The 21903-nt window shown below is 45.3% G+C and overlaps 1 protein-coding gene across 1 annotated transcript; it reads left to right on the top strand.

Moving 5' to 3' along the window:
• Positions 1 to 18512: 18512 nt before the first annotated feature.
• LOC142929162 (uncharacterized) lies at positions 18513 to 21614 on the top strand. Its single transcript, XM_076069814.1, has 2 exons — positions 18513 to 19522; positions 19757 to 21614. Exons 1-2 carry the CDS (start codon positions 18528 to 18530, stop codon positions 20490 to 20492), a joined length of 1731 nt encoding a protein of 576 aa, XP_075925929.1. The 5' UTR covers positions 18513 to 18527; the 3' UTR covers positions 20493 to 21614.
• The last annotated feature ends 289 nt before the right edge of the window (positions 21615 to 21903 follow it).

The raw sequence follows: 21903 nt of genomic DNA, 5'->3' as shown, positions 1-21903 counted from the left end.
TTGAGAAATCTGTCCAGGATTGGTCTGCAGTCAGTAGAATCATTTTTCAACGCAGCGTATGTTTGCAGGGTGAACTTCTTTCGCACCGTACGCAGCCAACCATGCTTTAATGGAGGTGCAGGGGAATAACAAACTGAACGCAAAAAGAACAGGGACACAGCCTTGAAAACACAGAAGTGCATCTACACGTAGGGCAGTTGTTGAAGGGGAAGAGGGATGAAAATGATTAACGAGGCATATCAGGGCAGAGCAAAGTGCTTATTGTTATCTTGACTTAATAATGAAACGTTAATAATGAAACGCTAATCACTCAGCTGTTTCAATGCTAAATTATATGCTAATTCCTTTGTCAAGGCGCTCTGTTTCTTCTCACACAGCTTAAAGGTCGCGATATGAGCGTGGCTTTTTCGCTCCAGCGCTGTCCTCCAGACAGTCTCGTCCCGTCACCTGATGAAGGTCGCTTGTGTTGTGGCCGAAACGTCGTGAGAATTTTATTGTGTTATTTTATTTTATCAATTTATTATTTTATTCTCATTCTACGTGACTTTACCGAAAGAACCAAAGAATATTAATCCTTGCAGTCACGAAAGCTTTAAATCGAAATGAAACGTAACTGAGCCATATGCCTTATGCAGAACGTTTTTTTTCAAACTGATGCATCACAAACGGAAAATAGAATCAATGTTTAGAAATGCACAAGGAAGCGTAGAGATGATGCACATCCTAAGAATTACACTGATACTGGAAGACGGACACGTCAATTGGACATCATATGCAAATTAAGGACGTAATTTTAGTTTAGAAAGGTGGGGTGAGGCAGGACACACAACTTGAAGTGATGAAGGCCGGTGGTCGAGACTAACGTGGGAATGGGAGCTAAGGAGGGAACACAACCGGCAGTGTCAACTGCGGAGATGGAGAGAATAAATCAACAGTATATGAATTTTGACATGTGAGAATTTTATTGTTTTATATCTTTATTATTTTATTGTTTCCCTTCTACGTGACTTTACCGAAAGAACCAAGAATATAGTATATGAATTAGATCATTTATTTTGCTAACTTTACAATTAATCGTACATTTTAATTGTACTAGTTTAATGTCTTCAGGTTTAGTTTCTAATTCTCTAGGATAAAACAAGTTATTTTTTCAAAAAGAATGACGTGAATTGGCGCATACATTGAAAGTGCATTTTTTAATTAACCGTGTCAGTCTTCAAATACTGTTCTGGTAATTCCCACCTTGTTGGTGTCCCTATTGTCTCCTGCACCCACTAACAACGGAGTTATTGTTGGGGTGGAGAGAAGCACAGCCAGCAGCCAGCCAGGAAACTCGAGACATAGAATATTTTAATAGCAGCGTGACTTACACTGCTACAGCAGCGATGTTGTCATGTAACTATTTGCATTCTCTGTGTCGCAAACATTAAATGGCAACAAATTTTTCTGTGGTAGGCTTGTCCCCACGATTTGAGGACCAATTCCTTAGCGAAGGATTAACTACTAATTGAAGGATAATACAAGTGAAATGTGAAGTGGTAAGATTGATCATAGACAATTGCAAGCCAATCCCAAATTCTGAGTGCGGAGTGACTCGACAGGGCCGACGGCGTGAGCCTGGTACCTTGGGAGTTGTCACGGACAGGGAGCAATGAGGCCACGTTACCGGTTGTCTTAGTTTTGGGGAATTCTGTGTCCAGAACTCTGATCCACAGTAACGATGAAACAAACACAATGTAGAAAAAAGAACAGTTGCAACTGTTGCAGGAAATTGAAAGGCATTTTATTACAAAAAAAAACATCATTTACCATTCACACAAACACTATAGTATTATAGTAGTTCGAAAATTAGACTGTGCAAAATAGTCATGTGTAATGATGAAAAATAATTGAAGATAACATTCATCATTATCTTATTGCAATATATGAACGTGTAATGGCAAATTAAAACGAAGCGATACGATTTCACAATCCTTTACAGCGATACACTTAATCCAATGAAGTTGAATGTGAACGCTGAAACACGTAAATATTACTGAACATAGCGTGGATAGAAGAAACTGATTTATCTTAATATCCATACAATTGAAACATCAATAAAGCAGGCTGCTGGAATGGATGCTCCAGGCGCCACTCTACGCGTGAGTGGTGCCAGTGGACTGAGAGGCCGTGCCAGGAGTCGCTGTCGCTGGCTGCTCAATGACCACCACCCTCTCGGCCGCTGCAGGGAGGGCGCGGCGCTGAGCCTTGAACTTCAGCTTCCCGTCTTCAGTCAAGCAGCAGCTCACGCTCTGCGGGTCCACGTCCCTGGGCAGCTGCGTCTCCCTGTGGAACTCCTGGCAGCTGTGGCTGTAGTTGCCGCTGCTGACTTCTCCGCTCTTCACCTCGCGCCGTCCGGCCACCACCAGCTTGTCTCCAGACACCTTCATGGCCAGGTCCTGTGGGGAGAAGTCCTGCACGTCCAGGGACGCGACAAACCCGCCTCCCTGCTCCTGTGGATCTTCAATCTGGAACCCACTGCTCACGGCCGGCTGCTGCAGCAGTGCGTCTCCGAGGCTGCCCGGAGCCCGCGTGTGGCTGCTGAGCTGATCGACTCCACGGAAGATTCTCTCCATCCTCTCAATCTCGCTCCTCATGTCTCGCTGCAGCTGCTGGAAGAGACTTTCACCGCGGGGGTTCCAGACCGGCCAGCCTGGCCAGACGTTCCTCTCCTTCACGTGCATCGCAGGGAAGTAAACACTCAGGGCCATGCTTGTTGATGTGCTAGTTTAGAGAAGGCGTCACACAGCTGAACCCCAGGTTTGAGTCACTGCTATTTGCTGTGGATGAGGGAAGCCCTGGGAGCAGCTGCGTCATTCTGGACGCTTCTGGCTCCCCTGGAATCTGCTCGTAGCTACTGCCAGGGCTATAAAAGCAGCTCCTGTAGCTGCACTGGCAGAACATCGGCAGAGGAAGGAGCAGCGCTCACAGCTGAAGCGAGCCTCACTGTGAAGCACATCAACAAGCATGGCCCTCAGTGTTTACTTCCCTGCGATGCACGTCATGGAGAGGAGCGTCTGGCCAGGCTGGCCGGTCTGGAACCCCCGCGGTGAAAGTCTCTTCCAGCAGCTGCAGCGAGACAAGAGGAGCGAGATCGAGAGGATGGAGAGAATCTTCCGTGGAGTCGATCAGCTCAGCAGCCACACGCGGGCTCCGGGTAGCCTCGGAGACGCACTGTTGCAGCAGCCGGCCGTGAGCAGTGGGTTCCAGATTGAAAATCCACAGGAGCAGGGAGGCGGGTTTGTCGCGTCCCTGGACGTGCAGGACTTCTCCCCACAGGACCTGGCCGTGAAGGTGTCTGGAGACAAGCTGGTGGTGGCCGGACGGCGCGAGGTGAAGAGCGGAGAAGTCAGCAGCGGCAGCTACAGTCACAGCTGCCAGGAGTTCCACAGGGAGACGCAGCTGCCCAGGGACGTGGACCCGCAGAGCGTGAGCTGCTGCTTGACTGAAGACGGGAAGCTGAAGTTCAAGGCTCAGCGCCGCGCCCTCCCTGCAGCGGCCGAGAGGGTGGTGGTCATTGAGCAGCCAGCGAAAGCGACTCCTGGCACGGCCTCTCAGTCCACTGGCACCACTCACGCGTAGAGTGGCGCCTGGAGCAGCAACCTGCTTTATTGATGTTTCAATTGTGTGGATATTTAGTTTGACCGACCCTCTGTGCTGCATATTATTGTTTCCAAACTTTACTAAATCTTGTTCAATTTGACGTGCTTCTCCATCTCTCTGTTTCCTCTCTCTTAAATTTAGCTATTCTATACCTGATGATGATTGCTTGCGTTGCAATCGAAACGTCGTATGCTATTCTGGAATTTTATTTTATTATTTCTTATTTCTACGTGACTTTACCGAAAAAAACAAAGAGCAGTTTCTTCTATCCACACTATGTTCAGTAATATTTACGTGTTTCAGCGTTCACATTCAACTTCTTTGGATTAAGTGTATCGCTGTAAAGAATTGACATTAAACTGGTACAATTAAAATGTACGATTAATTGTAAGGTTAGCAAAATAAATGATCTAATTCATATACTATATACTTGGTTCTTTCGGTAAAATCACGTAGAAGGGAAACAATAAAATAACAAAGATATAACACAATAAAATTCTCACAAATCAAAATTCATATAACGTTGATTTATTCCCTCCGTCTCCGCACTTGACACTGCCGGTTGTGTTCCCTCCTTAGCTCCCATTCCCACGTTAGTCTCGACCACCGGCCGTCATCACTTCAAGTTGTGTGTCCTGCCTCACCCCACCTTTGTAAACTAAAATTACGTCCTTAATTTGCATATGATGTCCAATTGACGTGTCCGTCTTCCAGTATCAGTGTAATTCTTTGGATGTGCATCATCTCTACGCTTCCTTCTGCATTTCTAAACATTGGTTCTATTTTCCGTTTGTGATGCATCTGTTTGAAAAAAAAAACGTTCTGCTTAAGGCATATGGCTCAGATATGTTTCATTATTAAGTTAAGATAACAATAAGCACTTTGCTCTGCCCTGATACGCCTCTCTTAATCATTTTCATTCCTCTTCCCATTCAACAACCGCCCTACGTGTCAATGCACTTCTGTGTTTTCAAGGCTGTGTCCCTGTTCTTTTTGCGTTCAGTTTGTCATTCCCCCGCACCTCCAATTAAAGCATGGTTGGCTGCGTACGGTGCGAAAGAAGTTCACCATGCAAACATACGCTGCGTTTGAAAAATTATTCTACTGACTGCAGACCAATCCTGGACATATTTCTCAATACGAGTGCAATATCGAGGGTACAGATCAATACCACCTGAACACAGATGCTAATTCCCGGATGGGTGGCAACTCTAGCCATGCCCATGCAAACATACACAACATCTTGACCATGAATCGCCTATGCGGCAGATTAAATGTCAAGCATTTAACATTGAATTCCGATCTACTTTTGTTCGTTTTGATTTATTTTGGCGCAGTTTCAAGTAAGTCTTTTTGATATAATTATTGTATTGTCATTTACTGTATAATTATGATAATAGACCAAGCACTGAGACATTGCCCAGGATTGGTCTACAATCGAAAAGGTGGCAACCCCATAGCACACCCTCGTGTTCCAGTGTTAACACATCGTATATTTGTATCTTGAACTTCTTTCGCACCGTACGTAGCCCACCGTGCTAATCAGAGGTATGAGGTAAGGACAAGAAACTAAACACAATAAGCAATTACTTAAGAAGAGTTTTCAATTGAGTATGGGATGGTTGCGAGTGCTGTCAATGTGGCGGTGTTGACAACAAGCATCCACTTGAAACGAACGCGCTTCCTAAAATCCGCGATTTTTCATTTCATGCCGATACGTGGAGATGAGCGGGTTCACCGCGGGTCTTAAACAGCCCTTCCACAGCCAATATGCGCTGGGGGAAATCTCATCAATATTCTCATTAATCATCTGCTTTGGCAGACGAAGAATGAAAAAGCTAATCCTGCAGGCATCGCGGATAATAAGATTAGAATTAAACTTCGCCCCACATCACGGCGGATACGCACGAATGTTGAACTTTTTGGGGCCGTTCATAAATGACGTCACGCACCTGGGGGGGGAGGGTTCAGACATTTGTGACGATGTGTGACGAGGGGGGGGGGGTTTGAGAAATGTGACGTCACATCATAATGCGCAATTTTAAATGAATATAGACAACACGTTCTACTTAATTAAATAGACTTTTTAATAAATGTTTTCTCCTACAACATCAGAGTGCAGCGCCACGTTAAATACGCACTACAATGACAATAGTTTAAAGCGATTTGAAACATGTTTTATTTTTTTTAGGGGGTGGGCAAAACTTTGTGACGTCACATTTGATGGGGGGTCTGACTTTTTGTGACGCCGCGTGACGATGGGGGGGGGGGGGGGGGTGAAAAATCGTCAGAAATCTCGTGACGTCATTTATGGACGGCCCCATTGGCACCGTGCGTCGCCGCATCATTGCTCATCGGAGTGTCAGCTGTATGACAACGCGACGTGGCACGCAGTGCCAACGCACACCTGTCAACCCCTAACCATTGCCTCTCTTATTACAGACCAATTCAGACCTTATTGGTCACCCCGTGCCCCTTACAAATCTCAACGTTCATCCTACAAAGTCCCATCAAACAAAACATTGGTTTGCCCGTTTTGAAACGGCTGTAGTAAGCCGTATGAACCTGAAAACTCAATCTCCCTGTACACGAATACGGGGTAACCCGTACGGGTTGACACGGCATGCCAACGTGATACTGAATCGCGCCTTCGGCTCTAAGAGATTCGTTTGTGACTGAACTGGAGATTAATGAATGATAAACCAGCCAGGGCTTCCCTCGCTGTACGCGGGTTCGGTTTGTTGCGCTATTTCACGCTGTGGGGGCCGTCCATAAATGACGTCACGCGATTTTAGACGATTTTTGACCCCCCCTCCCATCGTCACGCGGCGTCACAAAGAGTCAGAGCCCCCCCTCAAATATGACGGTACAAAGCTGTGCCCCCCCCCCCCAAAATAAAGCATGCTTCATATCGCTTTAAACTATTGTCATCGTGGTGCTTATTTAATGTGGCGCTGCACTCTGATGTTGTAGGAGAAAATATTTATTAAAAAGTCTATTTAATTACGTAGAACGTGTTGTCTATATTTATTTAAAGTTGCGCATTTTGATGTGACGTCACATTTCTCACCCCCCCCCCTCATTTATGGACGGCCCCAGTACAATGCGGCTACCTCTGACCCAAAAGTCGCTCTCTGGAGCTGCTGTGCACGTGTGTGGTGGGGGGAGCGGTGGGCTACGTACGGTGCGAAAGAATTTCAAGATACAAACATACGATGTGTTAACACTGGAACACATGAGGGTGTGCTATGGGGTTGCCACCTTTTCGATTGTAGACCAACCCTGGGCAATGTCTCAGTGCTTGGTCTATTATCACAATTATACAGTAAATGGCAATAAATAATTCTATTAAAATACTTACTTGAAACTGCGCCAAAATAAATCAAAACGAACAAAAGTAGATCGAAATTCAATGTATAATGCTTGACATTTAATCTGCCGCATAGGCGATTCATGGTCAAGATGTTGTGTATGTTTGCATGGGCATGGCTAGAGTTGCCACCCGTCCATGAATTAGCATCTGTGTTCAGTTGGTATTGATCTGTACCCTCGATATTGCACTCGTATTGAGAAATCTGTCCAGGATTGGTCTGCAGTCAGTAGAATCATTTTTCAACGCAGCGTATGTTTGCATGGTGAACTTCTTTCGCACCGTACGCAGCCAACCATGCTTTACTGGAGGTGCGGGGGAATAACAAACTGAACGCAAAAAGAACAGGGACACAGCCTTGAAAACACAGAAGTGCATCTACACGTAGGGCGGTTGTTGAAGGGGAAGACGGATGAAAATGATTAAGAGAGGTGTATCAGGGCAGAACAAAGTGCTTATTGTTATCTTAACTTAATAATGAAACGTAACTGAGCCATATGCCTTAAGCAGAACGTTTTTTTTCAAACAGATGCATCACAAACGGAAAATAGAACCAATGTTTAGAAATGCACAAGGAAGCGTAGAGATGATGCACATCCTAAGAATTACACTGATACTGGAAGACGGACACGTCAATTGGACTTCATATGACTTCATATAATTAAGGACGTAATTTTAGTTTAGAAAGGTGGGGTGAGGCAGGACACACAACTTGAAGTGATGACGGCCGGTGGTCGAGACTAACGTGGGAATGGGAGCTAAGGAAGGAACACAACCGGCAGTGTCCACTGCGGAGATGGAGTGAATAAATCAACAGTATATGAATTTTGATTTGGGGAATTTTATTGTTTTATATCTTTATTATTTTATTTTCTTTGGTTCTTTCGGTAAAGTCACGTAGAATGAGAATAAAATAATAAAAAAACACAATAAAATTCTCACGACGTTTGGGCCACAACGCAAGCGGCCGTCTTTAGGTGAAAGGTACAGTACTGTCGGGACGACAGAGCTTCAATTAACGATGTTAAGATTCGTAGCGACTTTTAAGCTGGTTGGGAGAAGTAAGGCACCTTGACAAAGGGGTTTACATATCAATAGCTGAGGGATTAGCTTGTGACTGGTCACGGAATTGGCTATGTTAAAGTCAAAACCGACACATCCACAGAGGCAACTAGTAATTTAGCATTGAAATAGCTAAGGGATTAGCTTGTGACTGGTCACAGGAATGGCTATGTTAAAGTCAAAACCTACACATCCACAGAGGCAACTAGTAATTTAGCATTGAAATAGCTAAGGGATTAGCTTGTGCAAATAGCTGAGGGATTAGCTTGTGACTGGTCACGGAAATGGCTATGTTAAAGTAAAAACCTACATCTTCTTTGGTTCTTTCGGTAAAGTCACGTAGAATGAGAATAAAATAATAAATTTATAAAATAAAATAACACAATAATATTCTCACGACGTTTCGGCCACAACACAAGCGGCCTTCATCAGGTGAAGGGAGCGAGACTGTCTGGTAGGACAGCGCTGGAGTGAGAGAGCCACGTTCAGATCACGGCTTTTAAGCTGTGTGAGAGGAACAAAGAGCCTTGACGAAGGAATTAGCATAAAATTTAGCATTGAAATGGCTGAATGATTAGCTTGTGACTGGTCACAGAAATAGCTATGTTAAAAGTTAAAGCGTACACATCCGCAGAGGCCCCCATTGTTAAAAGGAATTAGCATAGAATTTAGCATTGAAATAGCTAAGTTAAGGCATACACATCCGCAGAGGCACCCCTTGACAATGGGATTAGCATAGAATTTAGCATTGAAATGGCTGAGTGACTCGCTTGTAACTGCTACAGAAATAGTTACGTTGAAGTCAGAGCATACACATTCACCGAGGCACTTAGTACAAATCAAAACAGGAGAATTTAGCATTGAAATAACTAGGCGAATTTAGCATTGAAATAACTGGGTGATTTGCTAGTGACTGGTCACAGAAATATATGTTAAAGTAAGGCCTACACATCCACAGAGCTTCAATGAACGCTGTTAAGATTCGTAGCGACTTTTAAGCTGGTTGGGAGAAGTGAGGAGTGAGGCTCCCTCCTCTGCCGATGTTCTGTCTCAGATGTGAATAATTAGTATTGTATTACAATTCTATAAACAATACAGTGTTGTAGTGCATCACGTGTTGATGTTCCATTGCACAGCCACGTTCCAAATGCTATAATGACGTAAGAGCCGTGGAAACCTCTGACGTCACGGTGACGTCATGGCCCGGTGACGTCACGGCAGAGGTCAGAGTGGAGTCGGCTCCTGGAGAGGAAACCACCTCACCCCACGCTGCTCCTCCACTTCGAGTTCTTCAGAGACCTTCGCCACCACCACCACCATGGCGATCTTCACGGCTGTCCTCACTGTGGTTCTGCTGCTCACGCAGCCGATGGTGGAGCTCCTCGGAGGATCTCGGCGTGGGGGTTCGGACATTAACGCCTCCAACACCACCACCACCACGATCAACTACTCGGGACTCGTGAAGAACGTCTCTGCATCAGCAGGGGTCGCCACCTGGGGACCGATGTTCAGTAGCCACAGTGAGGACATTGTGGACAGCGTGCTCCCTGCCCTCCTGCAGGCTATGGGTGAGCTGAGCAGCAGCTGCCAGGCCATAGTGGACAGCGCGCTCCCTGCTCTGCTCCACGCTGTAGGTCAGCTGTACAGCGGCTGCAAGGAGGCCATCAGCTCCACCGTGCTGCTGAACACCCTGCACATCGCCGTGCATCTCTGGCGTTTCATACGTCGCCAAGTGAGTGAGCAACATCCATCATCATCACCACCATCAGCCATGGTCAATCCACTAGTGGGTAGAGACCTCCACGAGCCGTCGCCACCTCCCACGATGCCGCTGTGCAGTAATCCACCCAGCACCTGCACGTGGAGCGATTTCATTGCTTCATCTCCCCACTGGGCACCCTCTCGGATGACCCCCTCGCAGCCCATCGGCATCACTCGCCCCCTTCACACCTCCACCGATCTCCCTCAACTCCACTCACGGTGTCTTCAACAGCCTGGTTGGGCACTGGAACAGTATCCCGGACAGTGCCGGATTAAGCTCGTGCGGGTCCTGTAGCTTATATTATAAAGGTGCCCAGAATAAATAAAAAAACACAATTATAAAGCACGAAGTTTTTAACTTGCATAGTAAAGTAATTGTAATTTTACTATAGTAATAGAGCAAGTACAGAATCACTGAACGGGGATTTATAGGGTGAGATCATTTAGCGCGGGGCGCTTGAAAGTGCGGGGCCCACAGCTAATGATTATTTTGTTCCGAGGATAATCCGGCACTGATCACGGATTGAGTATGAGGAGCAGTGATGAGATGTAAAGTATTTTTTAACATGTTATTAAAATGTTATGTTTAATAGAAAATATAATGTTGTTTATCTCTTAGCTGTGATTCGTAAAAACACTGTTGTTACTCAATGGTCTTTCGGTAAAGTCACGTAGAAAAAATAAACAAAATAATAGAATACGACGTTTCGATTGCAACTCAAGCAGTCGTCATCAGGTGAAACTAAAGTTGAGAGAGAGAGACCAAACACAGACAGGGAGACACAAAGATCCCCCGTATAGCCTGAACAGACTGTAGGGGCAAGTGCTGTTAGCGAGCACCTGTGAAGGCCGGAACAGTACACGAGGGGGTGGGTGGCCAGCACCACGCCCGACCGCCTTTGTCTCCCTAGTGGCGATGTTTACACACCGCACCAGGTACTCATTTGAGGCTGAGTCGACCTAGGGGAGGCCCGGGACCGGTTCAGATAATCGTCACTGGTGTTGGCCGTGAGCGGGAATCGAACCCGGGTCGCCAGGTTCATAGCGCAGCGTAGCGCTAACAGCTGCACCACCGCTCCCCACACACAGGGAGACACACAAGCAGAGAAGGACGGTGATCAACCAGGCAAAGTATTATTTGTTGTGTTGGCCGACTCAATGAGTTGCATTACATTTCTAAGTTTGCTGAGTTTGATCCTCTTTCTATCAGCTTGTACCCTCTGTAAATTTCACCCCCACTAGCTCGCCCGTTACGGCAGCCCCTCCGCTCCCACTCCCCCTCGGAGTAGCCGAGGGATTAGCCGGGGTATGCTTGCTCTGCGATCTTACATTTACTTGCAAATCCCACCACAAACGTATATAGTGTAACCTTTGGTTGCAGTAGCTCTCTCGCTACATTTCTTCCTGTCTCAGCAGTCCGCCTGCTGTATTATTTCACCTGAAGACGATTGCTTGTGTTGTGACCACGTGTATACTGTTTACTACAGTACTATGGTGTTGTGACCACGTGTATACTGTTTAATATAGTACTATAGTGTTGTGACCACGTGTATACTGTTTACTATAGTACTATAGTGTTTTGACCACGTGTATACTGTTTACTATAATACTATAGTGTTGGGACCACGTGTATACTGTTTACTACAGTACTATAGTGTTGTGACCACGTGTATACGGTTTACTATAGTACTATAGTGTTGGGACCACGTGTATACTGTTTACTACAGTACTATAGTGTTGTGACCACGTGTATACTGTTTACTATAGTACTATAGTGTTGGGACCACGTATATACTGTTTACTACAGTACTATAGTGTTGTGACCACGTGTATACTGTTTACTATAGTACTATAGTGTTGTGACCATGTGTATACTGTTTACTATAGTACTATAGTGTTTTGACCACGTGTATACTGTTTACTATAGTACTATAGTGTTGGGACCACGTGTATACTGTTTACTATAGTACTGTAGTGTTGTGACCACGTGTATACTGTATACTACAGTACTATAGTGTTGTGACCACGTGTATACTGTTTACTATAGTACTATAGTGTTGGGACCACGTGTATACTGTTTACTACAGTACTATAGTGTTGTGACCACGTGTATACTGTTTCCTATAGTACTATAGTGTTGTGACCATGTGTATACTGTTTACTATAGTACTATAGTGTTGTGACCACGTCTATACTGTTTACTACAGTACTATAGTGTTGTGACCACGTGCATACTGTTTACTGTAGTACTGTAGTGTTGTGACCACGTGTATACTGTATACTACAGTACTATAGTGTTGTGACCACGTGTATACTGTTTACTATAGTACTATAGTGTTGGGACCACGTGTATACTGTTTACTACAGTACTATAGTGTTGTGACCACGTGTATACTGTTTACTATAGTACTATAGTGTTGTGACCACGTGTATACTGTTTACTATAGTACTATAGTGTTGTGACCACGTGTATACTGTTTACTATAGTACTATAGTGTTGGGACCACGTGTATACTGTTTACTACAGTACTATAGTGTTGTGACCACGTGTATACTGTTTCCTATAGTACTATAGTGTTGTGACCATGTGTATACTGTTTACTATGGTACTATAGTGTTGTGACCACGTGTATACTGTTTACTACAGTACTATAGTGTTGAGACCAAGTGTATACTGTTTACTATAGTACTGTAGAGTTGTGACCACGTGTATACTGTTTACTATAGTACTATAGTGTTGTGACCACGTGTATACTGTTTACTATAGTACTATAATGTTGTGACCACGTGTATACTGTTTACTACAGTACTATAGTGGTGTGACCACGTGTGTACTGTTTACTATAGTACTATAGTGTTGTGACCACGTGTATACTGTTTACTATAGTACTATAGTTTTGTGACCACGTGTGTAATGTTTACTACAGTACTATAGTGTTGTGATCACGTGTGTAATGTTTACTACAGTACTATAGTGTTGTGACCACGTGTATACTGTTTACTACAGTTCTATAGTGGTGTGACCACGTGTGTACTGTTTACTATAGTACTATAGTGTTGTGACCACGTGTACACTGTTTGCTACAGTACTATAGTGTTGTGACCACGTGTGTAATGTTTACTACAGTACTATAGTGTTGTGATCACGTGTGTAATGTTTACTACAGTACTATAGTGTTGTGACCACGTGTATACTGTTTACTACAGTACTATAGTGTTGTGACCACGTGTATACTGTTTACTATAGTACTATAGTGTGACCACGTGTATACTGTTTACTACAGTACTATAGTGTTGTGACCACGTCTATACTGTTTACTATAGTACTATAGTGTTGTGACCACGTGTATACTGTTTACTATAGTACTATAATGTTGTGACCACGTGTATACTGTTTACTACAGTTCTATAGTGGTGTGACCACGTGTGTACTGTTTACTATAGTACTATAGTGTTGTGACCACGTGTACACTTTGCTACAGTACTATAGTGTTGTGACCACGTGTGTAATGTTTACTACAGTACTATAGTGTTGTGATCACGTGTGTAATGTTTACTACAGCACTATAGTGTTGTGACCACGTGTATACTGTTTACTACAGTACTATAGTGTTGTGACCACGTGTATACTGTTTACTATAGTACTATAGTGTTTTGACCACGTGTATACTGTTTACTATAGTACTATAGTGTTGGGACCACGTGTATACTGTTTACTATAGTACTGTAGTGTTGTGACCACGTGTATACTGTATACTACAGTACTATAGTGTTGTGACCACGTGTATACTGTTTACTATAGTACTATAGTGTTGGGACCACGTGTATACTGTTTACTACAGTACTATAGTGTTGTGACCACGTGTATACTGTTTCCTATAGTACTATAGTGTTGTGACCATGTGTATACTGTTTACTATAGTACTATAGTGTTGTGACCACGTCTATACTGTTTACTACAGTACTATAGTGTTGTGACCACGTGCATACTGTTTACTATAGTACTGTAGTGTTGTGACCACGTGTATACTGTATACTACAGTACTATAGTGTTGTGACCACGTGTATACTGTTTACTATAGTACTATAGTGTTGGGACCACGTGTATACTGTTTACTACAGTACTATAGTGTTGTGACCACGTGTATACTGTTTACTATAGTACTATAGTGTTGTGACCACGTGTATACTGTTTACTATAGTACTATAGTGTTGTGACCACGTGTATACTGTTTACTATAGTACTATAGTGTTGGGACCACGTGTATACTGTTTACTACAGTACTATAGTGTTGTGACCACGTGTATACTGTTTCCTATAGTACTATAGTGTTGTGACCATGTGTATACTGTTTACTATGGTACTATAGTGTTGTGACCACGTGTATACTGTTTACTACATTACTATAGTGTTGAGACCAAGTGTATACTGTTCACTATAGTACTGTAGAGTTGTGACCACGTGTATACTGTTTACTATAGTACTATAGTGTTGGGACCACGTGTATACTGTTTACTACAGTACTATAGTGTTGTGACCACGTGTATACTGTTTACTATAGTACTATAGTGTTGGGACCACGTGTATACTGTTTACTACAGTACTATAGTGTTGTGACCACGTGTATACTGTTTACTATAGTACTATAGTTTTGTGACCACGTCTATACTGTTTACTATAGTACTATAGTGTTGTGACCACGTGTATACTGTTTACTATAGTACTATAATGTTGTGTCCACGTGTATACTGTTTACTACAGTTCTATAGTGGTGTGACCACGTGTGTACTGTTTACTATAGTACTATAGTGTTGTGACCACGTGTACACTGTTTGCTACAGTACTATAGTGTTGTGACCACGTGTGTAATGTTTACTACAGTACTATAGTGTTGTGATCACGTGTGTAATGTTTACTACAGTACTATAGTGTTGTGACCACGTGTATACTGTTTACTACAGTACTATAGTGTTGTGACCACGTGTATACTGTTTACTATAGTACTATAGTGTGACCACGTGTATACTGTTTACTACAGTACTATAGTGTTGTGACCACGTCTATACTGTTTACTATAGTACTATAGTGTTGTGACCACGTGTATACTGTTTACTATAGTACTATAATGTTGTGACCACGTGTATACTGTTTACTACAGTTCTATAGTGGTGTGACCACGTGTGTACTGTTTACTATAGTACTATAGTGTTGTGACCACGTGTACACTGTTTGCTACAGTACTATAGTGTTGTGACCACGTGTGTAATGTTTACTACAGTACTATAGTGTTGTGATCACGTGTGTAATGTTTACTACAGTACTATAGTGTTGTGACCACGTGTTTACTGTTTACTACAGTACTATAGTGTTGTGACCACGTGTATACTGTTTACTATAGTACTATAGTGTGACCACGTGTATACTGTTTACTACAGTACTATAGTGTTGTGACCACGTGTATACTGTTTACTACAGTACTATAGTGTTGTGACCACGTGTATGCTGTTTACTACAGTACTATGGTGTTGTGACCACGTGTATACTGTTTACTACAGTACTATAGTGTTGTGACCACGTGTATTCTGTTTACTACAGTACTATAGTGTTGTGACCACGTCTATACTGTTTACTACAGTACTATAGTGTTGTGACCACGTGTATACTGTTTACTATAGTACTATAGTGTTGTGACCACGTGTATATTGTTTACTACAGTACTATAGTGTTGTGACCACGTGTATACTGTTTACTATAGTACTATAGTGTTGTGACCACGTGTTTACTGTTTACTATAGTACTATAGTGTTGTGACCACGTGTACACTGTTTACTACAGTACTATAGTGTTGTGACCACGTGTGTAATGTTTACTACATTACTATAGTGTTGGGACCACGTGTATACTGTTTACTACAGTACTATAGTGTTGTGACCACGTGTATACTGTTTCCTATAGTACTATAGTGTTGTGACCATGTGTATACTGTTTACTATAGTACTATAGTGTTGTGACCACGTGTATACTGTTTACTACAGTACTATAGTGTTGTGACCACGTGTATACTGTTTACTATAGTACTATAGTGTTGTGACCATGTGTATACTGTTTACTATAGTACTATAGTGTTGTGACCACGTCTATACTGTTTACTACAGTACTATAGTGTTGTGACCACGTGCATACTGTTTACTATAGTACTGTAGTGTTGTGACCACGTGTATACTGTATACTACAGTAATATAGTGTTGTGACCACGTGTATACTGTTTACTATAGTACTATAGTGTTGGGACCACGTGTATACTGTTTACTACAGTACTATAGTGTTGTGACCACGTGTATACTGTTTACTATAGTACTATAGTGTTGTGACCATGTGTATACTGTTTACTATAGTACTATAGTGTTGTGACCACGTCTATACTGTTTACTACAGTACTATAGTGTTGTGACCACGTGCATACTGTTTACTATAGTACTGTAGTGTTGTGACCACGTGTATACTGTATACTACAGTACTATAGTCTTGTGACCACGTGTATACTGTTTACTATAGTACTATAGTGTTGGGACCACGTGTATACTGTTTACTACAGTACTATAGTGTTGTGACCACGTGTATACTGTTTCCTATAGTACTATAGTGTTGTGACCATGTGTATACTGTTTACTATAGTACTATAGTGTTGTGACCACGTCTATACTGTTTACTACAGTACTATAGTGTTGTGACCACGTGCATACTGTTTACTATAGTACTGTAGTGTTGTGACCACGTGTATACTGTATACTACAGTACTATAGTCTTGTGACCACGTGTATACTGTTTACTATAGTACTATAGTGTTGGGACCACGTGTATACTGTTTACTACAGTACTATAGTGTTGTGACCACGTGTATACTGTTTACTATAGTACTATAGTGTTGTGACCACGTGTATACTGTTTACTATAGTACTATAGTGTTGTGACCACGTGTATACTGTTTACTATAGTACTATAGTGTTGTGACCACGTGTATACTGTTTACTACAGTACTATAGTGTTGTGACCAAGTGTATACTGTTTACTATAGTACTGTAGTGTTGTGACCACGTGTATACTGTTTACTATAGTACTATAGTGTTGGGACCACGTGTATACTGTTTACTATAGTACTATAGTGTTGGGACCACGTGTATACTGTTTACTACAGTACTATAGTGTTGTGACCACGTGTATACTGTTTACTATAGTACTATAGTGTTGTGACCACGTCTATACTGTTTACTATAGTACTATAGTGTTGTGACCACGTGTATACTGTTTACTATAGTACTATAATGTTGTGACCACGTGTATACTGTTTACTACAGTACTATAGTGGTGTGACCACGTGTGTACTGTTTACTATAGTACTATAGTGTTGTGACCACGTGTACACTGTTTGCTACAGTACTATAGTGTTGTGACCACGTGTGTAATGTTTACTACAGTACTATAGTGTTGTGATCACGTGTGTAATGTTTACTACAGTACTATAGTGTTGTGACCACGTGTATACTGTTTACTATAGTACTATAGTGTGACCACGTGTATACTGTTTACTACAGTACTATAGTGTTGTGACCACGTGTATACTCTTTACTACAGTACTATAGTGTTGTGACCAAGTGTGTACTGTTTACTACAGTACTATAGTGTTGTGACCACGTGTATACTGTTTACTATAGTACTGTAGTGTTGTGACCACGTGTATACTGTATTTTTTATAGTACTCTAGTGTTGTGACCACGTGTATACTGTTTACTACAGTACTATAGTGTTGTGACCACGTGTGTACTGTTTACTACAGTACTATAGTGTTGTGACCACGTGTATACTGTTTACTATAGTACTATAGTGTTGTGACCACGTGTATACTGCGGGATTGTGGGTAATCGTCTCCCATGCTCGGTCTCAGTCGGTGTGCCTCACTCGTATAGTCAACATCCGTGCGAACCTATCTTGTTTACTATAGTACTATAGTGTTGTGACCACGTGTATACTGTTTACTACAGTACTATAGTGTTGTGACTACGTGTATACTGTTTACTACAGTACTGTAGTGTTGTGAATACGTGTGTGCGTAAAGCATTTTTTTATTTTGTGTCCATGTGTAGTGACTGTTCTTTAGTAACTGTACTGCAAGTGAAAGTCGTCCTACACAATAACCATCCTCTATCTCGTCTCCCTCACACCAGCCACGATTAAATGTAATTAATAAATTTGATTACTTTATATTAAATAATAAAAATATAAAAAGGTATTTTGTATTAATATTTTTTATATGAATACGGTATTTTTGGTTTGTGGAACGAATCATCTGAGTTTCCATTATTTCTTATGGGGGAAATTCGCTTTGATATACGAGTGCTTTGGATTAAGAGCACGTTTCCAGAAGGAATTATGCTCGCAATCCAAGGTTTCACTTTATTAGTTATTTTTCTATCTACGTGATTTTACCGAAAGATACCAAAGAGTATGCTGTTGTTAGTTTAAATGTTTGGTAAGTAAGACTTAGTCTGTGCTGCTCTCCAGTTGCCTGGATGAAAAGTGGCCCAAGTTTTTCCCAATCCTGGCCTCCTGGCTCAAAAACGTAAAAAACAAACTCGCAAGTCTGTCCCCAGGGTCACAACGCACTCACAGACACGGAGCAGGGAGATTCAGCTAATGACGCCGTTGATGTTTTTCGTAACTTTTGCAGAGAGCGATGAGAATGAGGATGAGGACCGGAAGGAGGAAGATTTCCCGGGCGCTGCAGAGAAAGAAAGGTGGAGGTCTCGGCCGAGCACCGAGTCCCTGGGCTCGTATGGCCGCGGCGCGGAGACGAAAGCGGCGGGCGCAGGGGAGGGGAAACAGCCCCGGCACCAAGCAGAGCTGTGCTCCTCACCTGACGAATCCAGCTCCACTCAGGCCATCGCTCCCACTGGGGCCATCGCCTCCACCTCCACTCGGGCCATTGCCTCCATCTCTACTCGGGCCATCGCCTCCACCGCTGCCATCGCCTCCCCCGCTGCCATCGCCTCCACCTCCACTCAGGCCATCGCCTCCATCTCTACTCAGGCCATCGCCTCCCCCACTGATATCAACTCCACCTCCAATGCTTCCATCGCCTCCACCTCCACTCGGGCCATCGCCTCCACCTCCACTCGGGCCATCGCCTCCACCTCCACTCGGGCCATCGCCTCCACCTCTACTCAGGCCATCGCCTCCACCTCTACTCAGGCCATCGCCTCCACCTCCACTCAGGACATCGTCTCCATCTCTACTCAGGCCATCGCCTCCCCCACTGATATCAACTGCACCTCCACTGCTTCCATCGCCTCCACCTCCACTCAGGCCATCGCCTCCACCTCCACTCGGGCCATCTTCTCCACCTCCACTCGGGCCATCGCCTCCACCTCTACTCAGGCCATCGCCTCCACCTCCACTCAGGCCATCGCCTCCACCTCTACTCAGGCCATCGCCTCCACCTCCACTCAGGCAATCGCCTCTACCTCCACTCGGGCCATCGCCTCCACCTCTACTCAGGCCATCGCCTCCACCTCTACTCAGGCCATCGCCTCCATCTCTACTCAGGCCATCGCCTCCACCTCTACTCATGCCATCGTCTCCACCTCAACTCAGGCCATCGCCTCCACCTCTACTCAGGCCATCGCCTCCACCTCCACTCAGGACATCGTCTCCATCTCTACTCAGGCCATCGCCTCCCCCACTGATATCAACTCCACCTCCACTGCTTCCATCGCCTCCACCTCCACTCAGGCCATCGCCTCCACCTCCACTCGGGCCATCTTCTCCACCTCCACTCGGGCCATCGCCTCCACCTCTACTCAGGCCATCGCCTCCACCTCTACTCAGGCCATCGCCTCCATCTCTACTCAGGCCATCGCCTCCACCTCTACTCATGCCATCGTCTCCACCTCAACTCAGGCCATCGCCTCCACCTCTACTCAGGCCATCGCCTCCACCTCCACTCAGGACATCGTCTCCATCTCTACTCAGGCCATCGCCTCCCCCACTGATATCAACTCCACCTCCACTGCTTCCATCGCCTCCACCTCCACTCAGGCCATCGCCTCCACCTCCACTCGGGCCATCTTCTCCACCTCCACTCGGGCCATCGCCTCCACCTCTACTCAGGCCATCGCCTCCACCTCCACTCAGGCCATCGCCTCCACCTCTACTCAGGCCATCGCCTCCACCTCCACTCAGGCAATCGCCTCTACCTCCACTCATGCCATCGTCTCCACCTCAACTCAGGCCATCGCCTCCACCTCCACTCAGGCCATCGCCTCCACCTCTACTCAGGCCATCGCCTCCATCTCTACTCAGGCCATTGCCTCCACCTCTACTCATGCCATCGTCTCCACCTCAACTCAGGCCATCGCCTCTACCTCTACTCAGGCCATCGCCTCCACCTCTACTCAGGCCATCGTCTCCACCTCTACTCAGGCAATCGCCTCCATCTCTACTCAGGCCATTGCCTCCACCACTGATATCAACTCTACCCCCACTGCTGACATCGACTCCACCTTCACTCCTGCCATTGCCTCAACCTTCACTTCTGCCATCGCCTCCACTGCCACTATCGCCACCACCGCCACTCGCACCATCACCTCCACCCATGAGTAATCAAGCTAACCCCCAGGATTGGGAGCTCCCTGCTTTCCACCTGCCTCCACCTCCACCAGAGCCCTGGGCTCCTCCACCCCACCGTGATACCAGACCGGGCCCGGCACACGAGTCTTTTGCTCCCTGTTCTTCACGGCAGCGTTACCGCAAGTCCCGCAACAGCCGCCTTCCTCCCCGCCTCCGCAAACCTCCTCTCGAATCCTCAACTCCACTGCTGCCATCGCCTCCATCTCTACTCAGGCCATTGCCTCCACCACTGATATCAACTCTACCCCCACTGCTGACATCGACTCCACCTTCACTCCTGCCATTGCCTCAACCTCCACTTCTGCCATCGCTTCCACTGCCACTATCGCCACCACCGCCACTCGCACCATCACCTCCACCCATGAGTAATCAAGCTAAACCCCAGGATTGGGAGCTCCCTGCTTTCCACCTGCCTCCACCTCCACCAGAGCCCTGGGTTCTTCCACGCCACCGTGATACCAGACCGGGCCCGGCACACGAGTCTTTTGCTCCCTATTCTTCACGGCAGCGTTACCGCAAGTCCCGCAACAGCCGCCTTCCTCCCCGCCTCCGCAAACCTCCTCTCGAATCCTCAACTCCATCCGCATTGATTCGTCCCATCCACCCGGACCGAGAGCACCTTCCCCCCGGCCTCGCTCCACCTGCAGGGCAGCGGATCCCCCCCCAGCCCAGGTGCAACGGCCGGGGTCCCGCGTACGGAGTCCCAGGTGCCCCTTCTGCCTGGCACCACTCCCACGAGTCGCGCTTCACGCGGCGTCCCGCCCTCCTCCCCACGCCTCCACCGGATCAGTGGATTCCTCCCCACCTTCGTCCCAGCCGAGCGGCTCCTGCTCCACACTGGGCCACCCGTCCCACTTTTGTTCCGTGCCGCTCCACAGATTTCCATGACAGACATCATCATCCGCCCCTTGTCCAACCCACACCACTGCATCACCATAGCCCGGCGACATTCACGGACTGCTCACACACGTGACTCCTGCTGGTCGGGTGACCGTGATGAACTATATGTGTCGCGTTGATGGCCATGTGATGGACATTGCTTTGAGTGGCAGAGCAGGTGGTTGTCATGATTAATACATTTGTGTTGTTATTGGACACTGCAGTGTGCGTGTGAGTTGCTGTGCGGTGCAACAGAGCACGTATTTGGTGTCGATCTTCACGTGTGTGTGATTGTGTGGAGCGGTAGTGTCATGGTTAACGCTACACCGCGCTTCGAAACCCAGGTTTGACCCGAGTTAGCTTTCCGCACACGGCCACAGCCGGTGCAAGCAGTTGCGCAACTCGGTTGCACACAACTGAAGTCACTCTACACGTGGAAGTCTCTGCAACCAATTTGCTTGGCGATTGGTGGCCAGAACCACGAGCGATCCACACAGCACAGGGT

Source organism: Petromyzon marinus, chromosome 25 (assembly GCF_048934315.1).
Source record: "Petromyzon marinus isolate PM22_M1 ecotype Great Lakes invasive population chromosome 25, UKy_Petmar_22M1.pri1.0, whole genome shotgun sequence".
In the NCBI taxonomy this organism is placed as follows: Eukaryota; Metazoa; Chordata; class Hyperoartia; order Petromyzontiformes; family Petromyzontidae; genus Petromyzon; species Petromyzon marinus.
Note: the sequence above shows the minus strand (reverse complement) of the source record. Positions and strands in the feature narration are given on the sequence as shown.